The sequence below is a fragment of the Phacochoerus africanus genome, chromosome 5 (assembly GCF_016906955.1).
Source record: "Phacochoerus africanus isolate WHEZ1 chromosome 5, ROS_Pafr_v1, whole genome shotgun sequence".
Classification (NCBI taxonomy): domain Eukaryota; kingdom Metazoa; phylum Chordata; class Mammalia; order Artiodactyla; family Suidae; genus Phacochoerus; species Phacochoerus africanus.
Window position 1 is genome coordinate 116,392,894 of NC_062548.1, and position 27,321 is coordinate 116,420,214.

At 56.8% G+C, this 27,321-nt stretch overlaps 1 protein-coding gene across 2 annotated transcripts; it reads right to left on the reverse strand.

Annotated features, from left to right (window-relative positions):
• Window positions 1–1,564: 1,564 nt before the first annotated feature.
• On the reverse strand, window positions 1,565–27,210 carry CAD (carbamoyl-phosphate synthetase 2, aspartate transcarbamylase, and dihydroorotase). 2 transcript variants are annotated; one of them, XM_047782419.1, is made up of 44 exons: window positions 26,923–27,207; window positions 26,546–26,685; window positions 21,705–21,834; window positions 20,337–20,479; window positions 20,012–20,153; window positions 19,655–19,826; window positions 19,259–19,444; window positions 18,974–19,086; window positions 17,974–18,119; window positions 17,603–17,734; window positions 17,245–17,478; window positions 16,898–17,119; window positions 16,530–16,718; window positions 16,173–16,297; window positions 15,849–15,979; window positions 13,010–13,122; window positions 12,531–12,775; window positions 12,063–12,309; window positions 11,606–11,704; window positions 11,196–11,420; window positions 10,933–11,115; window positions 10,491–10,709; window positions 10,093–10,260; window positions 9,384–9,566; window positions 9,144–9,248; window positions 8,448–8,687; window positions 8,127–8,208; window positions 7,688–7,854; window positions 7,363–7,527; window positions 7,094–7,225; window positions 6,701–6,902; window positions 5,904–6,094; window positions 5,677–5,817; window positions 5,365–5,466; window positions 4,873–4,969; window positions 4,266–4,310; window positions 3,999–4,168; window positions 3,815–3,889; window positions 3,074–3,286; window positions 2,799–2,924; window positions 2,456–2,611; window positions 2,271–2,372; window positions 2,053–2,147; window positions 1,565–1,940 (listed from the first exon to the last, which is right to left on the reverse strand). In XM_047782419.1, exons 1-44 carry the CDS (start codon window positions 27,002–27,004, stop codon window positions 1,838–1,840), a joined length of 6,678 nt encoding a protein of 2,225 aa, XP_047638375.1. In that variant the 5' UTR covers window positions 27,005–27,207; the 3' UTR covers window positions 1,565–1,837. The 2 variants fall into 2 exon arrangements, with proteins under 2 accessions (XP_047638375.1, XP_047638376.1); XM_047782420.1 differs by lacking the exons at window positions 1,565–1,940; window positions 2,053–2,147; window positions 2,271–2,372; ... (3 more) ...; window positions 3,815–3,889; window positions 3,999–4,168 and adding an exon at window positions 4,592–4,652 and having other exon boundaries at window positions 26,923–27,210.
• Between the last annotated feature and the right edge of the window lie 111 nt (window positions 27,211–27,321).

Genomic DNA, 27,321 nt, shown 5'->3' on the forward strand with positions numbered 1-27,321 from the left:
GCCTCACTGTGCTGCAGAACCACTACCCCTGTGTGTAAGGCAGACGGTAAGATTCTTCATCCTCTGGTCTACCTGCTGAGGCTTGCCCCTGCCTCGGAAACTGCCTGAACCCCAACCTCATGGGCCTTTCTGACTCCAAACCTTTCTGACTCTACTGGTCTGGGTTTTTTTTTTTGTTTTTTTTTTTGGCCATGCCCAGGGAAGTTTGGAAGTTCCCGGGCCAGGGATCAAACCCACACCACAGCAGTAACCAGAGCCACAGCAGTGACAACACTGGACTCGCCAAGTCACCCGTGGATTCTTGGTCTCTCTTCTGAAAACCAGCCCCCCCCCCCCCGGCCCCCGCAACTTAGACTTGTTCTCTGGTTGTTCAGATGTGTGTGGCTTGTCTCTCCCACTGGTTTTGGATGCCCTTAAAGCCTGAAATGACTTTTTAAATAGGAAGATGGGTTTGAAGTCATGTGGTCCTGACGTCTGAATTGTAGTGACCTAGACCTAAAAGAGGTGCTTTTAGTCGAGCCGCCCACTAAGTTTCGTGAGCATTTCTGTATGTGTAAGACGGTTGGAGGGTTGGCTCAGGGGTAAACGAGAGCATGTGGAACGTTCCTGCTCACACTAAGTTTTCAAAAAACAAATTCCACCTTCTTTTTCCATCCCTGGAACTTGCTAACAACTCTTTGCAAGACGCAGGTTCTTCCTTTTTTTTTTTTTGCGTTCTTCTAGCAGGTTCTTCCCAAATGACGTTGGAGCCGCTTGGACCATCCTGTGCCGTTATTTCAACCTAGAGAAGTCACTGGATGCTTCGCCCCCTAAGAGGCCTCAAAGCTGAGGGTGAGAATGACTTGTTCATCCTTATACACCCACTACACGTGGTGCTTTGAACCCAGAGGGTGCCAAGTCAAGTCTGTCGGACCAAGAAATTTCTACTTGCTAGAAATGCGACGGAAGTTCATGGAGTGGAACAGCTCACACACTTTGAATGGTCCACAGAAACCCTAACCTACAAAGATACCTGAGCCACCACACCCAGCCCCCTATCCCAGGGGCCTCGAGCCAAAGTGCTCCTCGGCCCTCCACGGCATCCGTACCGCCTGAAAAATCCAGCGAGGCATCGCCCAGGGACCGTAGGTGGAGGGGCTACGGCAGCTGGGGAGCTCCAAGCGAGGTGTGAGGATGCAGTGGCCACCACGGCGGCTGAAGGAGAGGCCTAACTGGACAAAGGAGAGAAAAGGCCCACAGGGTCATGAACCTCACCAGTCAGCACCCAAATGCTCAGCCCCCCTCTTACTCATGCGTCTTAATGGAGAAAGGAGAGCAGGGTACATATTAGTGTAGTACGGGCCTCAGAGAGCAGCAAGAGCCCAGCTTGCTCCTGCCAAGAACCCCAGAGTCACAGCTCTGAAAATGCCGGGCCTAGCTGCTCCCCTGGCCAGAATGTGAGGCTGCCCAGCGAGGCTGCTCTTGTATTTGGGAAAGGGTTCTCATTTTCTAGAAGAAAGCTCTGCCTCTTACACTTAGCATCCTCTGCTGAAGCCAGGACAGATGTAAGGAAGCAAGAACCAGAGGCAGCTTAGCTGTTTTATTAAGAAAAGTCTGTACATACTTGAGGCGCAGGAAGGGAGACGGGGCAGACTGGGCCCCGCATCTGAGGCCCCACCCCGACACGAGAGGCTCCGGTCCAGTCCAGTGCCTGAAGCACGGTCTGCGTGTGTGTGTGCATGTGAGCACATGACCTATCTGGAAGCCCCAGAGCATCTGCTAAGTGCGCTGCTGCCGTGGAGGGCAATGGATTCTGTGCCGGGCAGCTGGGCCTGCAAAGAGGCTAAGGAGCCGGGCCCTAGAAGCGGCCCAGCACGGTGGCCAACAGGGCCATGCGGATGTACATGCCGTTCTCAGCCTGGCGGAAGTAGGCTGCTCGGGGGTCCGAGTCCACCTCCACGCTGCAAGAGAAGAGGTGCCATGTAGCCCTAGAGGGCCTGAACAGGACGGCGTGTGCTCCCCGAGCCAGCCCCGCCGCCCCCAAGCGTGTCCTCAGTTTTGATGCTGTGTCACCTTATCTCATTGACGCGGGGCATCGGGTGCATCACCACCATCTTCTTCTTGGCCCGGGTCATGATGTGGGGAGTGAGGATGAACTGGCCAAAGCACTGCGGGTAGACAGGGCCCCGTCAGCCCCTCAGGGCAGGGGTGGCTGCGAGCCCCCATCCCCCAGGGCCCGGCCTTCCCGGCTGCTGGTCTGGAGGCCCAGCGGCTGCAGCCCCGACACTCACAGCCTCGTACTCCTGGGCGGAGCCAAAGCGCTCCTTCTGGATTCGCGTCATGTAGAGCACGTCGGTGTCGGGCAGCGCCTCCTCAATGCTGTCAAATTCCTCCTGGAGCGGGAGGCCCGGCCGGGGTGAATGCTGGGCTCCGCAGACCACCCAGCCCAGGTCCCCCAGGGCCTCCCGGGCCTGACCTGCTTGGTGCCGCGGGAGGCCACGAAGGCCCGCACGTCGGGAGGCATGCGCAGGCTGGGCGGCGCCACGTAGCGCAGGCTGACGCGGTACTGGGTGAGCAGGCAGGCCAGCGAGTGCACCGTGCGACCGTGCTTCAGGTCCCCCACCATGGTGATCTGGGCGGGCGGCGGCGGGGGGCGGGGGGGCAGTCACCCAGAGGGCCCCGAGACGGAGCACACCCCCACCCCCTTCGGCCTCAGGACCAGGATACAGGCCTGCTCGATGCCCCACGCCCTGGAGGGCAGAAGCTACCTCCCAACTGCTGCCCTCTCCAGACCCTCCCCCGCAGGCCGCCAGCCTCACCGTCATGCCATTGACCGTGCCCAGCTCCTCCCGGATGGTGAAGATGTCCAGCAAGGCCTGGGTGGGATGCTCTCCAACCCCATCCCCGGCGTTGATCACTGGCCGCCGGCAGTGCTTGGCTGCCAGCTGTGAACACACGGATGAGGAAGGAGAATCCGGGCTTCGGTATCTCGGTGGCCCCCCACTCCCTGCCGCAGTCCTCGCTCCTCCTGGGTCCCCACCCATCCGGCCCAGCCTGATGGATCCTGCCCGGCCCGGCGCACAGGCCGGCTCACCTCCACCGCCCCGGGCTGGGGGTGCCGCAGCACCACGACGTCGGCGTAGCAGCTCATGGTCTGCACTGAGTCCGCCAGGGATTCGCCCTTCTGGACGGAGGACGTGGCTTCGGAGAAGCTGAGCACGGCGCCCCCGAGCCGGGCCATGGCTGCTGCAAAGGAGCTGCTGGTCCGCGTGCTCACCTCGTAGAACATGGAGGCCATCACCTTCCCCTGGGGAGGCAGGAGTCACGTGTGCGCGCCGCGCGCGCTCACCTGGGGAGCCGCCGCCTGCCCCCCAACTTACATATGAGGGGCGCTGCCAGAACCCTTTCCCCAAACCTCCCGTGACCCCGGTGTAGCTTTGACATTTCCACCCCTGTGTCACTCTGAGTCAGAGGTCTGACTCCAGAAAGCCATTGTTAGGTGTCTGAATGAGACATTCATTCTCTGGGGGAAGGAAATAGCTCAGCTCTCTCCCACGAGGACAAGGGCCCAGACGAAGTGCCTGGATTAGCCCGCCTGTGTGCTGGTGCTCAGGCCAGGTCTGCTAAGTGCTGATGGGAGGTGGGCGAACATGGCAGGGGGGGCTGGGGGGGGCGCCTTGGGCCCCAGGACGTCCCAGCAGCAGACCTGCCTGCTGTGGAGGGTGTGGACACGCACAGGGTGGGGGGACCTATGGCGGCAGAAGGAGGCCCCTCTGACCACCACACGGCCCTGCTGATGGGGGCCTGGACCTCTGCCCACAGCCTTGACCCTGACCTTGAGGATGTCGAGGCTCCGCTCCTTCTGCACCATCATACGCAGCATGTGTGCCACGTTGAACAGGTGAGACATCTAAGAAAGATCCTGAGTCAGCTGGAAAGGCAGTGGCCCCAGAGCTCCCAGCCCCAGCTCTCCAGGTCCTCAGAGCTCGGGGTGTCCCCATCCTCTCTCCCCCAGGCACCTGATCCTTGGTGAACTGCCGGACGGACAGGATGTGCTGGCCCACTAAAGAGTGCAGCAGGGGTGAGGTCTGGGGGTGCAGCAGGCCTGGGGCCCCCAGGTTCTGGGGTGACGCCTGTCTAGGTACTGGTGGTGGAAGATAGCAGGTGCCATCAAGGGTTCCCATCAGGTCTGCAGAGAGGCCGGGGCAGAGAGGCCAGTCAGCGCTCCTCCTCCGCAGGCCAGACCAGAGAGTGCCCAGGGTGAGTGTGCATTCTGGGGAGGCTACCTGGCTCGGCTGCCTTCCGGGACGACTTCTCCTTTGGCTCCTCAGCTGCAAACAGGGCAAGAGGACAGATAAGCCTGTGGCTGAGGTGTGGGAAGAGCCCCGCGTCCCCAGAACGCCACATCACACACACTGTCTGTGTTAAACCAACTCACACCACAGTCGCTATAGCAGGTTAGGGGAGGGCGGGAAGAACCGGCGGCACGGGACAGATGCATGACGGCCCATGGGGACCGCTGTGTGTGATCCGTGGTGCCCTCCCGGGCCCCGCCCGGTTGGCAAAGGCATCCTTGGCAAGGGGAACGGCCAGGCTCACACCAACCAACAACCTGGATTTATCCCACGCTCTGCTGCCCCGTGGGCTCCCAGCTCCCGGGCGGAGGAACACAGCTGCCCACAACAAGAAAGGGCTGTGAGAAGCAGCTGTGGGATGCCTACCTCGTGCTGGGCGGGCTGATTTAGGCAAGGGGGGTGGCCAGCGGGTCAGACGAGGATGGGGGGCGGCGGGAAGGACAGGGTCCGTGGGCAAAGGTGAGATGCTGGGAGGGGAGGGCCTGGATCTCCAAGTCCAGGCAGCCCCACCCTCCACGTCCCCGGCTCTTCTTCTTACCTGGCAAACCTGGGTCAGAGGCTCGGTGGATTCGGGGTGGCAGGTGGAAGCGGCCATCGGGAAGGACTGGGATGCCCCGGCGGGGCCTTTCCGGGGTCTGGAAAGAGAACACTGAGCAGTGACCCGAGCCCTCCTCAAGTCCAATCCCCCCCAGGAATAGCCTAGCTGCTCCCTGTCCACCTCCATTGCGCCCCCCCTAGCCCCGCCCTCCCACCGAGCTGCCCTCAACAGGGGCGGACCCACTGCCCCCCGACCCCGACAGACCCCCAACCTCTCTCCGGCTGGGCATGTGTTTCCTGCAAAGCTTCCTAAACTGAAAGCTAATTCTGCGTTTTGCAGTAAATGGGGGTGGGAGATAGAGGGGCAGGTGGTCAGGATTTTGAGGGTTAAGTGACGAACCTTCCGCACCCTGAACCACTGATGTTTCTGTTGCTGGCCCTGCCCCTGGCTGCACCGCCCGACACCCCCACCAGCCCGAAGCAGTGCAGATACCGTGGTTATCTCACTGGTGGCTGGGGCTGCAGGCGTGAGCTGGGGAACAGCTCCCTGAGGCCACTTGCGAACATCCTGCCCGTAGCCAGGCGGCACCAGCACCTGTGGACAGAAGGCGGGAGCAGGCACATGAGCCGGGCGGGGAATCCTAAAGGTGCGGAAGCCAGCTAGCAGAAAAACGCCCTGGGGACCCGCATCCACCCACACCCAGGGCAGCTGGAGGACTACTGAGACTGTGTAGACGAGCTGGGGTGGGAGGAAAACGGGGCCGAGGGGGCTATGACCAGACCTGGACACGGGCCACACACGCACCTGCCCGTCGATATAGGCAACCTCTCCTCGCAGGACCACACGGCGCACGGTGCCCTTCAGCTTCTGCCCTTCAAAGGGTGTCCAGTGGGCCTTGGAGAAGGGCATGTGGCTGGGGACTGTCCATTCATGCTCCAGATCCACCTGCCAGAGTCACGAGTTACGCTGCGCCGGGGCCGCCACGTGGAACAGCTCCCAGGGCTGGAGAGCCCCCGCCCCCATCCCCACACCTCCACGTAGGTGTCCTCCTGGGGGGGCAGGTGGAAGATGCGCCGAGGGTTGTGATGCAATCGCTGCAGCAGGTCGTCCAGGCTGAGCCGGCCCTCGCTCACGGCCGTCAGCAGCAGGGGCAGCATGGTCTCCAGCCCCGGGAAGCCGGGGGGAGGCCGGGGCCCGCACTTCTCCTCCACGGTGTGGGGGGCTGGCAGAAAGAGCATTAATTACCCTCCACTGCTGGGAGGTCACACACGCCACCAGGATGGTGCCTCGTTACCCACCCCGATGCTGCCATCTTCTGAGGCCCACAGCTTTTACCCAGATTTTCTCCTTCACGATTTTTTGGGATTTTTTTTTTTTTGGTCTTTTTGCCATTTCTTGGGCCGCTCCCACGGCATATGGAGGTTCCCAGACTAGGGGTCTAATTGGAGCTGTAGCCACCAGGCCTACACCACAGCCACAGAAACGTGGGATCTGAGCCGCATCTGCGACCTACATTATAGCTCATGGCAACGCCAGATCCCCAACCCCCTGAGCAAGGCCGGTGCTCAAAACCGCATCCTCGTGGATACTAGCTGCTTTCTTTACTGCTGAGCCGCAGGAACGCCCTCATTTACAGCGTTACTCCTTTGCTCGTTCACTCTTTCAGTAAATATTCATCCATCACCTATCACAGACCTGGCCCTGCCTCAGAGGCTGGAGTCCTGCCCGAATCAAGGCTCAGTTCTCATGGGGCCAAGGGTCCCCGCCGGGATCCCCAGAGCGGGGGCGCGAGCCAGGCCGGGCAGAGGGGACATCCTGGGCCCCTCACCGTGGTCCGAGGCGAAGCAGTCAATGATGGCCATGTTCTCCCACAGGGCGTCCACGTCCTGCCGGGAGCCGAGCTCCGGCCGAACCTCCCCCTTCCCGGGCCCCAGGCGCTCCAGGTCATCGCGGCTCAGGAACAGATGGTGCGGCGCCACCTCACAGGTCACCGGGAGCCCCCGCGCCTTTGCCGCTTTGATTAACAGGATCTGGGGGGAGAATGCGGAGATCTCGAGACAGCCTCCCTCTGGGCCTCACCCTGCAAGGTCCCCGCAGGAGCAGCCCCTCTGGAAAGCCACGGGCGGCTATGCAGAGGTGCCGGCCGCAGGTTCCCCCTGAGGCCCACCCTGACCTCCTGGAGTCACGGGGAAAGCGACAGGTGCCTCGGCTGTCCCCTTACCTCCTCCTTCCGCGCCACGTGACAGATGTGCACCGAGCGCTGGGTCAGCTGTGCCACCATGAGGATGGCGGCGACACTCTGCCGCTCTGCGTGGGCCACGATGGGGAGGTGGGATGGCCACGTCTCGAAGTGCTGGGTGCAGGGAGAGTGGTCAGGGACCGTGCAGAGCCCTCACCCTCACGGACTCTCACTGCTGCCGGCCCACTCCGGGCGGGCCCCAAGCCGGGGGTGTCAGCCAGCTGCCTCCTCCCTCCTGCCCACCCCCCTACCTCCATCCACTGGGCTACACTGTCCAGCCGCAGCTCAGAGAAGGTCTCATTGAGGTAGAGCTTCAGCCCTGCAGCAGACGCAGCCACAGGGCCCAGTGTCCCAGCATTATCCGATGAGGCTCCGAGGAACAAGGTGTAGTCACAGCGGGCGCCAGCCTCTGCCAGCTGTGAGGGTAGAGGGTGCATTTGCGATCAGGCCCATCAGCACCCATGCCAGCATGGCATCTGTGGCGTGGGCCGCTGGGGAGGGGCAGAGAGAGCAGGGCTCAGGGAGGCCAGTGGGGCACGTGGGTCACTGCGAAGCAGCAGGAGAACAAGGGCTCACCTTCTGGGCCAGGGCCAGAGCAGGCGCGTCGATGACGGGGGGCCTGGTGTTGGGCATGGCACACACCATGGTGACGCCTCCAGCCAGGGCAGCAGCTGTGCCCGAGGCAAAGTCCTCCTTGTGTGTCCCCCCCGGTTCCCGCAGGTGCACGTGGACGTCAATCAGTCCTGCGAGAACACGGGGGCAGAAGATCAGCAGAGCCATGCAGGGGCATCAAGGAGGTAAACGGGGGTGGCAGGAAAATAGGCAGCCACTGGTCCAAGGGAGAGGCAGTGAGCTTCCTCAGTCAAGGGCGTCATGGATGGAGGAATACAAGAGCTCAGAGGAAGGGAGATTCTGGGGCCTCCCCGTCTACAGCCCAGGGCCATCTCTCAGCACACCCAGGGTCTGTGCCGGCTCCAGTGTCTGGAAGCCAGGTCCTCCCACGAGATGCACTTACCAGGCAGCCGCACAAGCTTCTGGGAGGTCATGCAGTCAACGTGCACCTTCAAAGGAGGGGCCGGCCCGATCTGTCCCAGGGCCTGCAGATGCAAACCACGGGCAGCTTTGATGTAAGGGCAGCCTGGGAGTTGCAGATGGGGGTTGGGTTTCCCCGTAAACCAGACTTCTGCCTCTGTACCCACCTCCTCTCTCTGCAGCCACGAAGCTTGATTACCAGCGTGGCTGCTGCAGCCCGAGGGGGTCCCAGCCCCTGGGAATGCACACTTCCCCCCTTCCCTGCGGACACTGGCTGCCCCCTCTTGGCACCCAGGTCTGTCACCTCCACAAACAGTTTGGTGCACTTGATATCGATGATGAGGGGCACGGAGAAGTCGGCGGCCAGACGCCGGGTGCGGTAGCCCTTGGTGACGAAGGACGAGAGACGCCGGCCCCCGGCCCCGCGCATCGACAGGTTGATCACCAGCTCGAAGTTCTTCTCGGCGAGCTGCTCCAGGATGCTGCGCTGCGGTGGGCACTCGCCATCCACCGCCTCTTCAAAGTGCCAGTCCACGGCCGTCACCTGTGGCCCAGAGACAAGGGGAGGCCAGGCCACATGTGAGCCTGCCAGGGGCCGGGAAGGCCAGCCTGAAGGGAGGGGAGGGGGCCCAGGGTCCACAAGGAGGAACCTGAGGACTCGCAGGGTGGGGACCAGGCTACCTCTGCTTGCTACAAACAAAGCATGTGTCTTGACAGGAAAGAGAGTGAACACTACGGTTTACCGAGGACTCAGCAGGATGAGCCCTGCCTCCACCCCATGAACATGGAGAAAATTCTCCAAGGAAACATGCCGGCCCGTAAACAGTGATGGGAGGTCACAGGGATCTCTCTTTGCTTTTCTGCATATTCTACGGCTCTGCGTGGGATACGCACGATTTGTACAATGACAATCAAAGCAGGGGAACGGGGAGAGCATTCCTGGGCGCTCTGACACCTGCGAAGGGCAGGCAGCGTGGGCTCGGGCAGGGGCACCCCGTACCTTGACGCCGTGCTCGGTGTAGAAGTCGGCGGTGCCCAGACTGGCGTAGAGGCTGTAGCCCAGGCTCTCCAGCAGCCGCACGGTTGGAAGCAGCTCACTTTTGTTCTGCATTGAGCAGGAGGAGGAGGAGCTTGTTTCTCCCGTCTTCCACCTCAAGGTCGGCCCCGGCCTGAGCCAAGGTCAGCCCCAGCCAAGGCCATCTGCCCCCAGCTCTTCGGGGGGCTCCCCTGGACTCTGTACCTTGTAGCTGCCAATGGTCAGCAGGATGTTCTTCTTGGGGATCTTGAAGCCGGTGCTTAGCATGGCCTTGAGGTAGGCCTCGCAGCGGCTCTCCCCAAAGCCGGCCACCTCCCCGGTGCTGGTCATTTCCACACCCAGCACCACATCGGCCCCCGCCAGGCGGGAGAACGAGAACTGGGGCACCTGAGGGGGCAGGACGTGGGAGAGGCCCGGCGTGAGGGGCCCGGCTCCGAACAGCAGGGGGAGCCTGCCCTGCCACTGCTCCCACTCCCAGCCGGGCTCCGCCTTCCCTCGGCTTCCACGAGGCGATTCCCTGGCCTTGGAAGACCCCTCGACGGGCTTGGCAAATCTCACATTCTGACCTCCTCCCCAGCTCCGTGCAAACACCCCCCCTTCTCTGGAGCCTTCCCAGGTCACCCCTTTGGGAAGGGACCCCTTCCTTAGCATTTTGTTTTTCTCTCTACCGTGCAGGCCTGTCACACACTGTTTGAGAAACAAGCTGTTGTTGTTGGACCTGACCTCTCTTGCCTCCTATCACTAGAGTGGAAGCGGAAGCCCGTAGGGGACAGAGACCTTCCTGTTGCCCTGATGGCCCAGGAGGTGCTCTGTTGACATGCCGACTGACACACAGCTTGCGCGGTAGGTGAACGCCCCCCGCTACTTGCCTCCTTGCCTCCGAGTGCCAGCCTCGGGCTCCAGTCCTCCTTACCTTCACCCCCACGACTCCAGAGCCCGTCATGAGCCCCACAGGCTCCACTTCTTCCCCCATGATGACCCGGGTGGCCAGCGCTACTAGGTCCACGCCCAGTGTCTTGGAGACGAAGGGGAAGGAGCGAGAGACACGCACGTTGCATTCAATGACTTTCAGCTGGTCGTCCTGGGGCAGAGAGGGACTGGTCAGACCTCCTGCAGGTGGGCTAGACACGCTACCCCAGTGACCTGACTCTCCCCCCACTCACCATTCTGCGGGTCATCAGCCTGGGACAACACCGTGACCCCTGCCCCCCAGCTCTCCTACTCCAGGAAGGGCTCCTCAGCTCCAGGGCCAGCACAGAACCGGGAGGCACCATGGCCTTTTGGTCCCTTCCTTCAGCCCCCTCTTTCTACCTTGGCAATGAGCTGCAGATTGAAGGGTCCCGTGACTTGCAGCTCCTGACCCACGGCGTGCACGATGGCTTTGATCCGCTCCAGCGTCTTGGCAGTGATGTCTTGTGGCGGGGTCACCAGCGTGGCATCACCTGAATGCACACCTGCATTCTCCACGTGTTCCGAGATGGCAATGGCTGCCACCACACCATCGCAGGCCACAGCATCCACGTCAATCTCCTAGCGGGGTGGGGGGGAGGATGCACAGGGCAAGGTGATGCAGAGCCAGGCCCATCCTCTCTTCCCGTTCGCTCCTGCAGGACGCTTCCCTTCCTTTAAGAGCCTGGCACAACCCATCCTTCCCAGCCCCATCGTGCCGACGAATTTCTGTAGGACCAGAGAGGGAAGTCGCCTCGTGGCTGGGAGCCTGCCCTCCGGGACCCCTCTGTCTGCAGCCTCCCACCTTGGCCTCCTGGATGAACTTGGAGATGACCACGGGGTGCTCCTTGGAGACAGCTGCCGCACTGCTCAGGAAGCGCTCCAGGTCCCCGTCGGTGTAGGCCACATTCATAGCAGCCCCGCTCAGCACATAGGAGGGGCGCACGACACACGGGTACCCCACGGTCTGGCAGAACTGGCGAGCAGACTAAGGGCACAGGGAGCTTAGCTAGATTGGTCACACTCACCCACGACATCCTCCCGCCTCCAGCACTGACCCCAGCCCACCTCCAGGTCGCTGAGCTCCCTCCACTGAGGCTGGCTGATACCAATGGTGTCCAGGAGCCGGGAGAACTTAAAACGGTTCTCAGCCGAGTCGATGGCTTCCGGGGAGGTGCCCAGCACCCGGCACTGCTGCCGATGCAAGGCCATGGCCATGTTGTTGGGCAGCTGGCCGCCCATGGAGAGGATCACGCCTTCGGGGCTCTCCAGCTCATAGATGTCCATCACCACCTAGAGGGCAGGAGAAGCAGGTGGCAGCCACGGGGAGGGTCTGGGGTCTGAGCCTTCCTGCTCCCTGCTCTTCCTCCTCCACCCACTTCCCCTCAAACCCCACGCGTTCCAAAGAGCCTCGGGTCCTCCGGCCAGGCCTGCGCGGCTGGCCACCCAGGCCGACGGGCAGCCCTCGTCCCGCTCACCTCAAAGGAGATCTCGTCGAAGTAGAGTCGGTCACACATGTCATAGTCGGTGCTGACCGTCTCTGGGTTGTAGTTCACCATGATGGTCTTATACCCCATCTGCGACAGGGACGGGGACAGTTAGCAACCGCGTGGGAGGAAGAGCACGGAGAAACTAAGCCAGAGCCGCTGCTTCGGAGAGTACCGCCTCAGCCGCCTCGGAACTCGCTGGCCAGACACCTGCCTCAGGAGGGAAGGAAGGCCGGCACTGTAGGTGCCCGAGAAGTGGATACAAACGTGTTGGAGAGCAGCCACGTGGGGGACACAAGACGGCCTAAGAGGACCGACCCCCCAAGCCCAGAGCCCTGGGATAGACGTCGGCTGCGGCAATGACTAGGGAGGCCCAGGCGGGTGGAGGGGAGCTGCTGAAGCTGGTTGGAACAGCAGAGAAAATCGTATGAAAAACTAGCTCTTGGACCTTTCGGAGCTGCCGGATGCAGCCCACAGCACACCAGTCAAACTCCACGCTGGAGCCGATACGGTAGACGCCAGAGCCAAGGACCAGGACATGAGGTGTTCGAAAGGTGAGGTCATGGGTGGTGCCCCAGTAGGTCAGGTACAAGTAATTGGTCTGGGCTGGCCACTCGGCTGCCACCGTGTCAATCTGTTTCACCGCTGGGCAGATCCCCAGTTCCTGACGCAGCTTGCGAACGGCCAGCTCTGTGCTAAAGGAGAAGGGTCGGAAACATAGGCCCTGGGGGTGGCGTAGGGACCGAGTAGAGGGGGACGGACCCCAGGCAGGGATCAGAGAGGAAAATCCCCGGGGCTGAAGGTCGGAGGCCTCCGAAGCTCCCCATGCTCTCCCTCCCATCCGGGGGCCCCTCGCTGGTACAAAGGTTCTCTGCCCCGCGTTTCTCAGCCTGGGACCCTCCCCACTGCCCCTGACCTGAGAACGGCGAGGGCAATCTGCTTGTCTGAGAAGCCGAGGCGCTTGGCCTGCTGCAGCAGGTCTGGGGGCAAAGGCTGTCCACGGTGCTGCTCCAGCAGCTGGGTGTGTGCTATGATCCGCTTCATTCGGTGCAGGAACCAGCGGTCGATGCGTGTGAGCTCATACAGGCGGTCCACCGAGTAGCCAGCCCACAGCGCAGCGGCCACCACAAAGATCCGCTTGTCTGTTGGCGTCTCCAGCTCCTAGCGGGGCGTGGGCAGACAAGCTAAGCGTCAGTCTCCTCATCTGTAAAGACAGACCTGATGATACGGCCTCACACAGCGATAAATGACATCACGGAATTCTCAGCAAAGTGGAAAGAGCAAATGTCCAGGAGGGACTGGGGCTAGAACTGCGGGGCCCAAGCTCAGGGGCTGGGGACAGAGAGCCGCAGGGTCCATCTGGGGGGTGCTGCCAGCGGGAGGGGAGCCACTCACCATGTCACTGACGGGCTTGACTGTGTGATCGAAGCCCACGCAGTTTTCATCCACCATGCGCAGAGCCTTCTGGAAGGCCTCCTCAAAAGAACGCCCGATGCCCATGACTTCACCTGCAAGGACACGACGGAAGGGCTCAGGGCCAGAGGGCAGAGGGAGCAGGGGGCGCGCCGCCCAGAATGTCTGTCGTTTACAGTCAGGCCTCGAGGAGGTTCTCGAAGCAAGTCCCTCTCTCGTTATTGAGAAATCTTACACTTGCAGCGCTTCTCCCGACCATTTTCACGTTTTCCGTTTATTAGGGGAATGGAATTAAAATGCCTCAAGTGGGCATGTGGCTATCGGAACATGTCACAGTTTGTCCCGGTGGCCCGGTCGCTGGTGGGTCCTCCAGGTATTTGCTTTATGCACACTGTGATGACACCAGCTGGGGATCTGGCTCACCCTCTAAAACTTTTGAAAAGTCTGGTCAAGAGAAAGAGGACCCCATTAGTCTCTGAATGCGTCCAGAGCTTATCCCACCTACAACTATCATTTCCAAGTATTTCTTGCTGGGCTGTTTTCAAATGTATGTTTTGTACACGATTATAGTCCACATACAACTCCCCCCGGCTCCTTCCCCCACCGTGAGCCTCTTCCCACATCGCCACGCGACTTCACTACCAACAGTTTAACTCCTGCAGACTGACCGCGATCTAACTGTTGGCTTACTCGAGAACACTGAGCTTTGAAGTGCTCGTGCTTTGTGAGGCTGTGATGTTTTCTACGCTTTAGGTTATCTCCGTAGGATACATTTCCAGACGTGCATGAGTAAGAGGTTAAGATAAGATTTCTGGCCCTTGGCAAGTATTAGTGGCTTTATAAAGGTTTGCGCTTTACAATACAAAGCAGACATTTAGTCCATCTTCTAAGAAGTGTGTATAAGCATTTCAAACGATGTTTGCTAATAAGCCAAAATAATTCTCATTTTAACTGATTTCTATTTAACAGTAAGAGGGGACTTCTCCCACTCTCGAGCCTGCTTATTGATTTCCTCTTCTGTAAGGTTCTGTTCACGTCCTCTGACAATTTACCCTGTGATCTTCAGGTGTTTCTTACCAATCATATTTATCTGTTTACAATCCTAGTACTTATTTCTTTTAAACATTTTTTAAAAATATCAAGATATTAACACTAGTGCTAAGGAAGCAGATCATGAGTGCTTTTGTTCAATTCCTCCGTAATGTGGTTGCATTATAAAAGGTTTTACTGGAGTTCCCATTGTGGCACAGCAGAGACGAATCTGACTAGGAACCATGAGTTTGCGGGTCTGATCCCTGGCATCGCTCAGTGGGTTAAGGATCCGGTGTTGCCATGAGCTGTGGTGTAGGTCGCAGATGTGGCTCGGATCTGGCGTGGCTGTGGCTATGGTACAGGCCGGCAGCTGTAGCTCCGATTCAACCCCTAGCCTGGGAACCTCCATATGCTGCGGGTGTGACCCTTGGGTGAAAGAGAAACCCAATACACTCATTCATGCAAGCCTAAAAAATTATGGAGTCATATCCTCAAACTATTCTATGTGAAAAGATAACAGGTGATTACTCTTTTCTAGTTAAGTTATCTTTTCTAATTTCTCAATGATTCATGTATCTTGAATAATAAAAGTTACAAAAAGTTACCAAAGAAGATCACATTCCAAGAATACTCAAGGAGATGGAAAGACTTAAATGTCTCTTCTAGGAATCAATCTTTGGTTGTCCTAGTTTCAATCCACTTCTTTTAGCTCCAATTTATGGCTTCATTCCCATGTTTATTATAATTTTCATATAACAGAAATTCATCTCCAGAAGGAACAACTTGGCAGTCTTTTAAAAGTTCTAAAAATTCTGGAATAATATGTGAGCTTAGACTTCCATCGTTAAAGGCTACTGTTGCTCTTAATGGAAATTTGGAGCACAATGAAATGCTATTATCCTTGGCTGGTGGCAAGTTGGTGCGTGCACATATTCATTTGAGTGGAAATGTTTTGGAGGCCAAACGAAGGCAACGGCAGGGGTCACTGTAAGGCCACATTGCCTCAGGCCCAGCCTGCTCTACCGCTGCTTGGAGGCTGACCGTCACACCCATCCGTGGGTCACTGCTCAATGTCCTCGTTTTTTACGCAAAGGTTTCTGATGTCCTGCTCTGATCTTAAATGCCGTATTAAAAAACACTTAATAAACAATTCATTTCGTGACCGCAGCAGGACGTGCCCGGAGAAGGAGACACGCTCGGCTTGGCTGCCACTGCGCTGACCTGGACTTGGAAGCTTTCACAGGAAAACAGCGGTCGTCCTTTCCCCGAAGCATCGGTATTTAAACTGGCATGGAGAACAAACCGTCACTGGCACTCGCAGCCTGGTGATGAGGCCACGGGCAAAATGCCATGTGTGCTGTGGGTGGAGTTTCATGGAACCGGTCTCACCCACGACAGGCAGCGTCGCGTTAACAGAGGAAGAGGCACCGTGCTTCTTGGCTAGTTTTCACGCCTTGGCTCTGCCCTCTCTCTCCTCAGCCACATCACTTTCCTCTGTGGGCACCTGCTTACTCATTTGTCAAGTGCGTCTGATGGCTACCACCCCATCCCGGGTACCATCTGGGGAGTGGAGGTGGCAAGTGTATTCTGACACAGCTCGCCAGACGCCTCTGCTCCCCACCCTGGGAGGACTGCTCTCTTCGCTGGAAACGGCCCTGTTTCGCGCTCTGAGAAACCGTGTTCCCAAGAAGCTGCTCACACAGGCGCTGGAAGGCCCTGCCAGGGAACTGGCTCATTTCTGAGGTCCTGTGGGGGGACCCCGCGAGGGGGTCTGCGGCGTGCCTCTCACCTACGCTCTTCATGCAGCTCCCGATCTTCGTGCTGACGCGGAGGAACTTGCTGAGGTCCCAGCGAGGAATCTTCACCACACAATAATCCAGACTGGGTTCAAAGGCTGCTGTTCCCCCCGTCACCGAGTTCCTGGCAGCCATCAGGTGTGGGGGGGGGGCGGGGGGCAGAGGAACAGAGCAGGAGACGTAAGTGGTGAGCTTCCAGCTGATTCTCCCCGTCCCTCACATCCAGGCCGATGTCCTCTTCTGATTCCCCGTCCCGCAAATGTTTTCTTCGGCTCCCCGCCCACCTCCCCTCCCTGACCTCTCCCCAGCCCCGGTACCTGAGCTCAGGCAGAGGGATGCCCAAAGCCAGCTTGGCTGCCACATAGGCCAGTGGATAGCCCGTGGCCTTACTGGCCAGGGCAGAGCTGCGGGAGAGCCTGGCATTCACCTCGATGATGTAATACTGCAGAGAGAGAGAGAACGGAGAGTGACCAGGTAACTGGCCGGAAAGGCCTGCCTGGTAGAGGACGCAGAAAAGCAGGAAAAAAAAAGCTGTACCCCCCCAACCCGAGACCCACCCCTACCAAAGATAATCCCAGCTTCTACGCCAGGCCATGGAGCCGAGAACTCCAGCTGTGGGACCTAGCGGGAGGTCCCACAGCTGGAGTTCTCGGCTCCATGGCCTGAAGTCGCACCTGCTCAGATTCAGGGTTCAGGGCATACTGCACGTTGCACTCGCCGACGATTCCGAGGTGCTGAGTCACCTTGATGGCCGTCTGCCGCAGGAGCTGGTACTCCCTGTCATTCAGCGTCTGGCTTGGAGCCACCACTATAGACTCCCCAGTGTGGATGCCCAGTGGATCTAGGTTCTCCATGTTACACACCTGCCAAGGGAGGGTCCCATGGACCAGGTCACTGCTAAAGGCACTCAGGAGAGGCAGGAGGCTGCATCCCAGGGTACACTCAGCTCTCAGAGATCTCAGCCCTGGCTCCAGCTCTTAGGACCGTCTACGCTGCCTGATGCTGCCCCCGCCTCCAGGCCTCCTCCGCCCCCATCACTCACCGTGACACAGTTGCCATAGGCGTCTCTCACCACCTCATACTCAATCTCCTTCCAGCCTTTTAGGGACTTGTCTACCAGCACCTGGCTGGTGTGGGCAAAAGCTGGGGCCACCAGCGCAGAGAGCTCCTCTTTGTTAGAGGCAAAGCCGGAGCCCAGACCGCCCAGGGCAAAGGCTGCACGCACCAGCACAGGGTACCCCAGTCTCTCGGCAGCGGCCTGGGCCTGCAATGGGCAGAGATGAACAGAGAGATCAGGCCCTGACTGTGTGCCGCGCAGAGGGTTCCTGGCCCTGGAGAAGAGCCGAGGTCAAGAAAACGACACCTGTCTGCCCCAACCACCCCTCGCACCTGCTCCAGAGAACTGGCCGCCTCACTGGGGGCCACGTGCTCTCCGATCTCTGCCATCCTGGAGGCAAAGGCACGCCGATCCTCGGTCAGCTCAATGGTCTCCACGGGCGTGCCCAGGACCCGGACCCCGTACCGAGCGAGCACCCCGGCCTTGGTCAGCTCCACGCCGCAGTTCAGAGCTGTCTGGCCCCCGAACGTCAGCAACACACCATCTGGGCGCTCGTTACGTATCACCTGATGGAGGAGAGAGGAATTACAGGCAGGAAGACCGGGGCAGGGGCAGGGCAGCGGATCAAAGAAGCTGAGAAACCCCCCCCCCCCCCCGCCACACGGGTCCCCTGCCTCAGCCCAGGCCCACCTGGGTCACGTAGTGAGGGGTTATGGGAAGGAAGTAGACTTTGTCGGCCAGGCCCTGCGAGGTCTGCACCGTGGCGATGTTGGGGTTGATCAGCAGCGTCTGGATGTTCTCTTCCTTCAGGGCCTTGATCGCCTAGGGGACAAAAATGGCCCCTCAGCCGCCACTGCCTAAGCCAGATTTTCAGTCTTAGGCCAGCGTCCCTCTGCCTCCTCTCCCCTCCCTGGACTCTCCGTCCCTAATACCTGAGACCTCTGCTCCTCACCACCTCCCCTCTCCAAACATTCCCCAGATCTCCCGGCTCACTTCCTACCACCCATTTCCCGCCTCGGCCCCCGCCCCTGCTGAGGGCTACACACCCAGAGGTGCCTTACCTGAGAGCCTGAGTAGTCAAACTCTCCAGCCTGGCCAATGGAGAGGCCCCCTGAGCCCAGAATCAGAACCTTTCGTGGCGGGGGAAGCCCAGAGCCGGGGGTGGGAAGCCCAGGGAGACAGAGGCGCTCAGCCAGCCGCTCTCGAACTGTGGAGGCAGAGAATGTCACAGAATGTTAGAGCTGAGGGAGACCCAGGAGATTGCCTAGATTAAACCCCTCGCTTTATTTTTTTCACTTTTTTTTTTTTGGTCTTTTTGCCTTTTCCAGGGCCAATCCCACAGCATATGGAGATTCCCAGGCTAGGGGTCCAGTCGGAGCTGTAGCCGCTGGCCTACACCACAGCCACAGCCACAGCCACACGGGATCCGAGCCGCATCTGCGACCTACGCCACAGCTCACGGCAACGCCGGATCCTTAACCCACTGAGCAAGGCCAGGGATCAAACTCGCAACCTCATGGCTCCTAGTCGGATTCGTTAACCACTAAGCCACGAGGGGAAGGCCTAAACCCCTCACTTTAGAGAAGAATCCAGAACAAGTCATGCCTCCAATGAGTGGCAGAGGCAGGACCAAAAACAGGACTTGTGTCTCTGCACTTCCTTTGAATAGAAGAAGTACAAATGAATCCCCTGGGAGTTCCCATTTGTGGCTCAGCAGTAATGAACCTGACTAGTACCCATGAGGATGTGAGTTCGATCCCTGCCCTCGTTCGACGGGTTAAGGATCTGGCATTGCCGTGAGCTGTGGTGTAGGTTGCAGATGCAGCTCATATTCGACCCCTAGCCTGTGAACCTCCATATGCCGCAGGAGCCGCCCTAAAAAGACAAAAAAATACATATGAATAAAAATAAATAAATAAATGAATCGTCTTAGCTTGATTGCCTTCCCACCCCTCCCCCTTAACCTCTCAAACATCTATCAGCTTCTCAAGGCATGTCTATCGAAGGCTTATCCTGGAGCCTCTTCTTTGTTCCATAACCCAGTTCTACTCGAGGGCTTACCTGTCTGGCCCCCAGGGTTTCCAGCTGTGGCTTCTTTCACAGTCTCCAGAAAAATATCAAAAAGAAGTTCCATATCTGAAGGGCCAGCTTGGTGCTCTGGGTGAAACTGGACACTGTGGGAGAGAGTGGGTCACGAAAGCTGCCATCACTGTTGGCAGCCTCGGAAGCAGGTAAGGATGCCTGACTGGGGCCCACCGCTGTGCTGTTACTTCCTCATCTTCAAGCCCCAGGGGGCTTCACAGCTGTACGGATCCAGTCACCGTGCCCAGAACCACCCAGGCTCACCTGAAGAAGGGCAGGCTGTCGTGGACAATGCCTTCATTGGAGCGGTCATTGGCATTGGTGAAGAGAGGAAGCCAGCTGGCTGGCAGTGAGTCCGTTTCCACCGCAAACCCGTGGTTCTGGGATGTTAGAAAGCAGCGCCCAGAGCCCACCAGCAAGCATGGCTGGTTATGGCCTCGGTTCCCGTATCTGGAGATGGAAACGTACAGAGTCACGGGCCCCTGGCACCCGCCCCATCACGACTGTACCCAACCCAGCTCTGGCTGATGTCACAACTCTCTCCAACCCCCACTCCTGTTTCAATAACAGGAGCGAATAAACACCCGTCCACTCCCATTCCCAAGACTCCCCGCCCCTCAGGTCAGCGGTGTGGGCCCTTCCTCTCCCCACAAGTCCCACCTCATCTTGTAAGTCTTGGCCCCGATGGCTAAAGCCAACAGCTGGTGTCCCAGACAGATCCCGAAGACAGGTCGTGGGTTAGGTTCCGATAAGACACGGCTCAGTGCAGATACCACGCTGGGATAGGAGGCGGGGTCCCCGGGACCATTACTCAGGAAGAGACCCTCATACGCTGGAGTGGGCAGAAAAGATGATGTCGAAACCGTAGTTCGGCCAGAGAGACACAACATTAGAACGAAAGCCCTTATCTCCGCCTTCTTCCCTGCCGCTCACGTGGACTTTTAGCAGCTGGATCAAGGGCCAGGGTTTCCACCTGTGCTGCTTGTCTGTGGTCCTGTGCAGACCCCAGCTACTCACCCTGACTGTCTAAGGCGTGGTCCCAGGGGACCACGGTGACCTCCGCCCCACGCCGGCACAAGCATCGGATCTGATTATACTTGAGGCCACAGTCCAAAGCGAGGATCCGAGGGGCACCCCCCGCATTGAATACCCGCGGAACCTGAGGGCAAGCGGAATAAAGGCAGTGGTTGCCAGCTGTGATTAGCAGCCATAACACGCACACACCAACCTCCCTTCACCTTCGAGGCCTCTGCGGAGTCTCCCTCAAGCGTTCACCCCCAGTAGGGGCAGAATATAACCACTGTGCCGCAGCTTGGAATCCTCTCCGACTCTACCTCTGTACCTTAACGGAGACCTCCGGCACCAGGGGGCGGGCATTGGGGTCCAAGAACGGCAGGGTGGAAGGCTCCGTTCCATCCTGGACCAGCTTTCCCAGCAGAGACCCCTGCTCTCGCAACTTCTTAGTCAGCTCCCGAGTGTCCACTCCTGTCAAGAGAGCACGCTCGGAGGAGGTGAGGGCTTCCCTTCCAGAGCCCTGAGTCACATGCAGCTGTTCCAGGGGCAGCAACGTCCCGGGCTAGAGGTCCACCACCCTCGGGTACTCTGGCCCTCAAATATCACATCTGCACCTGAACCACGACTCCAGAACTGCTTATAGAAAGCAAAACCAAGGGCAAAAGAATAGCTAAATAACAACACGGGAACGTGACAAATAAAATGCAGACCGTGGGAGTTCCCCTTGTGGTGCAGTGGAAATGAATCCGACTAGGAACCAGGAGGTTGTGGGTTTGATCCCTGGCCTCACTCAGTGGGTTAAGGATCCCGTGTTGCCGTGACCTGTGGTGTAGGTTGCAGACGCAGCTTGGATCCCGCGTTGCTGTGGTTGTGGTGTAGGCTGGTGGCTGGAGCTCCGATTCGACCCCTAGCTTGGGAACTTCCATATGCCGAGGATGTGGCCCTAAAAAGACAAAAGACAAAAAAAAAAAAAAAGCAGACTGGATACACTAAAGGAAAATCGACTGTGCCAAAGGGGTTAAAAGGTTCACAGATTAAAGGGACATAACAACCAAATGCAGACATATCCCAGATTCAAATCAACAGTTAAAAAAAAAATCATAAAGTTGAGGAAATTTTAAACACTCCCTGAATATTTGATATTAAGGAACTGCTGTTAATTTTTTAAGGGTGTGGTAATGTTAGAGTGATTACGTCTTTATAAGGATTTTTTTTCATAACTATTGGGCTATTAGTGGATGAAATGATATTATGTCTGAGATTTGCTTCAATATAACCTGTGAGTGGTTGTAGTTATGATGCAATAAACTCAGCCCTGAGTTGATGATTACAGAGGCTGGGGATTCATTACCCCCATTCTCTCCTTTTATTTCATTTTATTTTCTTTTTCTGGCCATGCCCGCACCATGGAGAAGTTCCTGGGCCAGGGATCGACCCTGCGCCACAGCAGCAACCCAAGCTGCTGCAGTGACAACACCAGATCCTTTACCCGCTGCGCCACAAGGGAACTCCCTCTCTCCTTTTACAGTTTTGAAGTTTCCCATCCGAGCGAAAGCTCAGTTCCTTCCCACAGCCCCAGCCCCCTAAACCTTTCAAATCAGGTACATTGCACCACAAGGCTGGACTCAAGTCCCAAGTGTCCACAGTTGACCTTCTCTTGAGTCTTTCTATCCAGGCACCTGTGCTGGCACCATACCTTGCAGGCCAGGTATGCCATGCTGTTGCAGCCACTCATGCAGGGTGCAGGCGGCACTCCAGTGGCTGGGCGTGGGGCAGCACTCTCCCACCACCAGTCCTGCCACGTGGATCCCCGAGGATTCAAACCACTGTCAAGGGAAGGAAGAGACTGTGAGGAGCCCAGGGCCACACACCCTCCTGGTGTCATCTTTTCCCACTGTTTGGCCACGGACCCTGTGCTTCGGCCACACGGAATGACCCGTCATTCCTCTAACTCGCCAAGTACCTCATGCTCTTACCTTTTAGCAGCGGTGCTGCCTCCCTCACGAAACACTGAACACATGGGCCCAGACGCCTGATTCCTAGTTGAAATAGCATTTTCCTTCTCCCGTCCTTTTCTTCTACCCCCTTTTCTGTGAAGTCACCCCCACTTTCCACCACTGCAGCTTGTGCCTCCTCCTCCTCAGAGCTCACTGAAGCTCCCTTTATCGCCACTGGTCTCGTTATTTACATTGTATTATCAATGTGTCCATGTGTCTTCATCAGAGAACCATGAACCAGGGAGCAAGGCGCCTGATACAGGAGAGCAGTCAGCCTGTGTCTACTGAGGGCCCGCTTGTGCCAGGTATCAAAACCGATGCTGAGGGAGGAGCAGGAGCAGCAGAAAAGACAAAGCCCCTGTCTTTGAGATGCTGATTTGCTACTTAGGGGAGGTTGATGTGCTACTTAGGGAACCTGAAAAGTAACAAGGTAACACAGAGGAACAAGATCATAGCCCCAGAGTGTGATCAAAGCCCTGTCAAAGAGATAGGGGCACAAAGCCTTATCGAGTAAGAATAAAGGTTCAGGGTACAGTACTAGGCATGGTTAGAGCTCCCCTCCCCCAGAGGGGAGTAACAGGTAACCCACATTTGTGACTCAATAGATAAATGTACAATAACTAGAGAAACAGATTATGTGGGAGGAAGTGGCATAAATTACACCTGCTTAATGATGGAAGGTTCAAAGACAGGAGGATGTTGAGGCTGTTCTTGAGCGATCTGAAGGCTAGTCTGGCAGAACCTCCATGGCTAGGCGGACTAATCCGCACACGAGCAAGTGCACTGACAGCACACGTGCCACAAAAGCATCTGTGGAGGGCTGGTGGCTCCAGGAGCCCTACCCTCCCTCCTTGGTTCTGTCGGGGCCTCGATCTTGCCAGTGCATCACCTCAATTTTGACATTGTGTCTAGAGTTGACCAATCTGAAGACTGACATAAATTGACCAAGATAGTGCATTTTGGAAAGAGGTTCAATGGACATCTGCTAATCTAATTGTGTTAATTGAGGTCTGTATTCACTAAGACTAACTCCCCAGATAGTTTCTTTTTTTTGTCTTTTGTCTTTTTAGGGCCACACCCACAGCATATGGAGGTTCCCAGGCTAGGGGTCTAATTGGAGCTGTTGCTGCCGGCCTACGCCACAGCCACAGCAACACCAGATCCCAACTGCATCTGCGACCTACACCACAGTTCACGGCAATGCCAGATCCTTGACCCACTGAACAAGGCCAGGTATTGAACCAGCAACCTCATGGTTCTCAGTCGGAGTCGTTTCCACTGCGACAAGACGGGAACTCGCCCCAGATAGTTTTTTTGCATCAAGTTATATTGTTGCAAAGTTTAACTGGGTTTCTAAAAGGACATTCTAAACGTGTCTCCAAAGTTTATCTCAGTAATCTACTTTTGGACAAAGATCAGATGCCCCAGGGCCCACAACCAGGGGGATGATGCAGACTGGCAAAGATACAATTTAAAGCACTGTTTCCAAGCCAGATGGAAAGGCCCTCACCAGGTACCCTTAACTAGCTCATGTGCAGCAAAACTAAAGGGAACTGACTCTTAGATTCATATTTCCCACTTAAAAAAAGGCCCCTGCACTGGACGGGTCTATAGAGAGGACTGCTGACCTCAAAATCATCTTAAAACAATGCTCATGTGGAGGAGAAACTACACCAGGATGAGAAGATGACATGAGAAGCAGACAGCTGGCCCACGATGCCAGACCTGACTTGTACAGTGATTTGTTTTCTTGACTTCTTGAACTTTTGCATATGAATCAAATGTTTTTCCATCAGGAAAACAATCCTATGCTAATTTTAGAAGTCAATCCAGTTGTTGTGTTTGTGGCCAATTCCCTGTGCCTGGTACCTCTGGGTTTCCCTGGTGGATTTCTCCTCTCTGAGGCTCTGACTGGATAACCCTTAGGATTTTATTACTCGGTGAGATTTTCTCACCTGACCAATTAATAGTTCCTGCTCGGACCCTGACCATAAATACAAATTTTCTTTTAGGCTCACTCAAACTCAGAACAATGAGCTAAGGCTCAAACACTGTAACCTCCTGTCGATTAGAAGGGAGCCTCCCACCATTGTGGGATGGATTTCTGTGGTTAACAGCAGGCTACTGGCCTACTGAACTCTGAGGTCCCATGCTGCTTTAGGTGACCCACTCCCTAGTCTCGACAACATCTTCTAAAACTGGTTTGGCATCGGAAGCTCTCGGCTTAAATATTTACCCATACCTCTACTGATGTTATTAGCTACCTTGTTTGTGTTTTGCCTGTGTTACAAGATTAGTGTTTCTTGTTTTACCAAATGTGTGACTGAGCCTCCACACACACAAAATAACAATGATGACCAGGTGTCTTGAAGCAGTCGATCAAATATACAATCCTTTGCCAGATCAGTGACTGGAACAGCGTAACTCTAGATATGGGAAGATGCAATAAGAGGGAATGTTTTCCTGGACCCTAACAGACTAGTAAAACAGGTGGTTCGGAGACTTTTGGCTACTGTTAATAAGGCCTAGTCCAGTAGTTCCCGCAGTGGCTCAGCGGTTAGCGAAGCTGACTAGTATCCATGAGGATGTGAGTTCAATCCCTGGCCTCGTTCAGTGGGTTAAAGATCCGACGTTGCCGTGAGCTATGGTGGAGGTCGCAGATGCAGCTCGGATCCTACGCTGCTGCGGCTGTGGCTGTGGGGAAGGCCGGTGGCTACAGCTCTGATTTGACCCCTAGCCTGGGAACCTCCACATGCCACGGGTTCAGTCCTAAAATGACAAAAGACAGGGAAAAAAAAAAAAAAAAAGGCCCAGTCCAGTAACAGCACATTGAATGGCCACAAGGAGATCTTCACCAAACCTGGGAATGAGCATTCCTAGCACCGTGGGATGAGATGGTCATGAAACGCTTCCCAGCACTATGGCGAATTTATGACCATGGGGGAGCCCTGTGAACTGGAGATGGCACTTGCCATCTGCCTCTACGTGGACTGAATCAGGAGCCACTGCAGCTGCCGACCCTCACCACCCCCGAAGGGAGCTTGGGGTGGAGATCAGGAGGGAGGCTCTCTGTGCTCTGGGAAAACTGGCAGAACAGGTCTTCAGATCGTTAGATATTTTCAGGAGATTTTTATGAGCCCAATTCTTGCATCTCCTCGCATCTAGAAAAGCATTAAAATCCTTCATGGTGACATCTGCTCCTTGAGACCAGCAGCAAACTTCTGTGAAAATGCGGGCATGGCTGCATGTTCCTCCCCCTTCACCAAAATCATATATATCCTGACATCTCCCTCTGCCTCTTTGGAGAGGTTTTTCAGAGCTCTCTGAAATGCTGCCTCCAGGGCTCTAGTCCTCATTTTGCCCCAAATAAAACCTAACTCTTAACTTTTAAATTGTGCACATTTTTTAAGTTGACAGCATTATAAACTAGAATGTAGTGAGTTTATAGGTTTGTGATGAGGAATGGCCCTTCTGGGAATAACAAGAGTGCCCCTTAACCTAGAGTTTCCTCTCCCAAGTGTCAGGGTGACTGGGAAGGCATATTAAGAATTAAAGGCTCAGCAGTTAACGAAGCCGACTAAGATCCATGAGGATGCGGGTTGATCCCTAGGTTAAGGATCTGGCGTTGCCTCGAGCTGTGGTGTAGGTCACAGACGCGGCATGGATCCCACGTTGCTGTGGCTGTGGTGTAGGCCGGCAGCTGTAGCTCTGGTTGGACCCCTAGCCTGGGAACGTCCATAGGCCGCAAGTGCGGGCCTAAAAGGCAAAAACAAGAACTAAAGGCTCAGTATGCCTAGAATCAGGACAAAAAAAAAAAAATGAGTGTTGAAGACTACTGCTGCTGCGCTATGGTGACTCTACAAAAAACTTGTGGTTTTGGTTTTTTTTTTATTACTTGTACTCTCAGACGGCAACTTAGTTACCAAATTCCAGAGGAGGAACAGGAGAAATCTCACTGGAAGAAGCTGTTTTCTTATCTAGATTTAATAACTCTACTGAGAAGTGGTAAAAAAATGAGGTAAGGTAAGGAAAGCAGGTTTAGAAGATGCTGATCAACCTCATGGATTTTGGCAGGTGAACTGGAACCTGCCATCACTGAGAAGGGTGTGGCCCTAGTTTCCAGGCTCTTTCCAGTTAGTTTCTGTACTCTTTTGTTTTATCCCCACCTGAGGCATATGGAAGTTGGGGGGGGGGAGGCAGGGACCCAAGCCAGGGACCACAGCAGCGACCATGCCAGATCCCTAACCCACTGTGCCACAAGAAAACGCCAATTTACATACTCTTAAAGCAGACTCCCATCACACCGATCTGCTGCCAAACAATCCTCACTGGTTCCTTACCAGAGCCAAGACTTTGGCTTGGTCTCCAGCACTCTAAGCTTCTCAAGGAAACTAACACGCCTTTCATAGCGCTTGGCTATTACTTCGGTGTGCATCTGTTTTCTCCAGGATGCCAAGAGGAATGTCAGTGTCTTCACTTCACTAACAGTTAATAATTACTGTTTGAAAAGGAATGTAGAGAAAGCATTGGGTGCGGCTACCTTGCTGAGCCCGAACTCATCCATTTCATCTGGGGGGATGCCGTAGTTACCGATCAGAGGATATGTCAGCACTAAGATCTGTGCTTTGTAGGAAGGGTCTGTGAGAGCCTCAGGGTAGCCGACCATACCGGTTTGAAACACTGTAAGAAAGATGCAAGACTGGGGCTCAGGCGGGCCACCCTTCGGAGCACTGCCCCGCGCGATGAGAGCGCCCCAGCGCAGGCTGCCTCGACCGTGAGGGATAAAAGGAGCTAGGCTGGTAAAAGGCGGGGTACGGAGTGTGCAGGCGGGAAAATGGCGGGGTCTGGGCAGGGCAGGTTGGGCAGAAAAGGGCAGCAGAGTGGGATGAGGTTGGCAGCCGGCCCGAACTTGCTTACCCACTTCCCCGGCAGTCGACACAGCAGCCCCAAAAGGCTGGCCCCGCAGGACCGACCCGTCCTCCAACACCAGGGCCGCCATGGGAACGGAGCTCAGAGGCGGGGATGAATACAGACAAGCGGGAAGCGCAGCAAGCCCCAGCCGATGCTGGAACCACGTGAGGATGGCGCGCCCGGAGTCGGTCCACGTGGCCAACCGCGCCGGTGTCTGGAGCAAGAGCGGTGTGGAAAGCGCAAGAGCCCAGGCGCGATGGGCGGCGGGGAACTGCGGCGGCGCAGGCAGCTGGCGGCGTGAGGGGCGGGGCCGGAAACGTAAGGGGCGGGGCCAGGGCGCGACAGGGTTGCCTCACCTCCTCTCCCCCGCGCCAGGCGAGGGGTAACCTGAGAAAACCGGCCCTC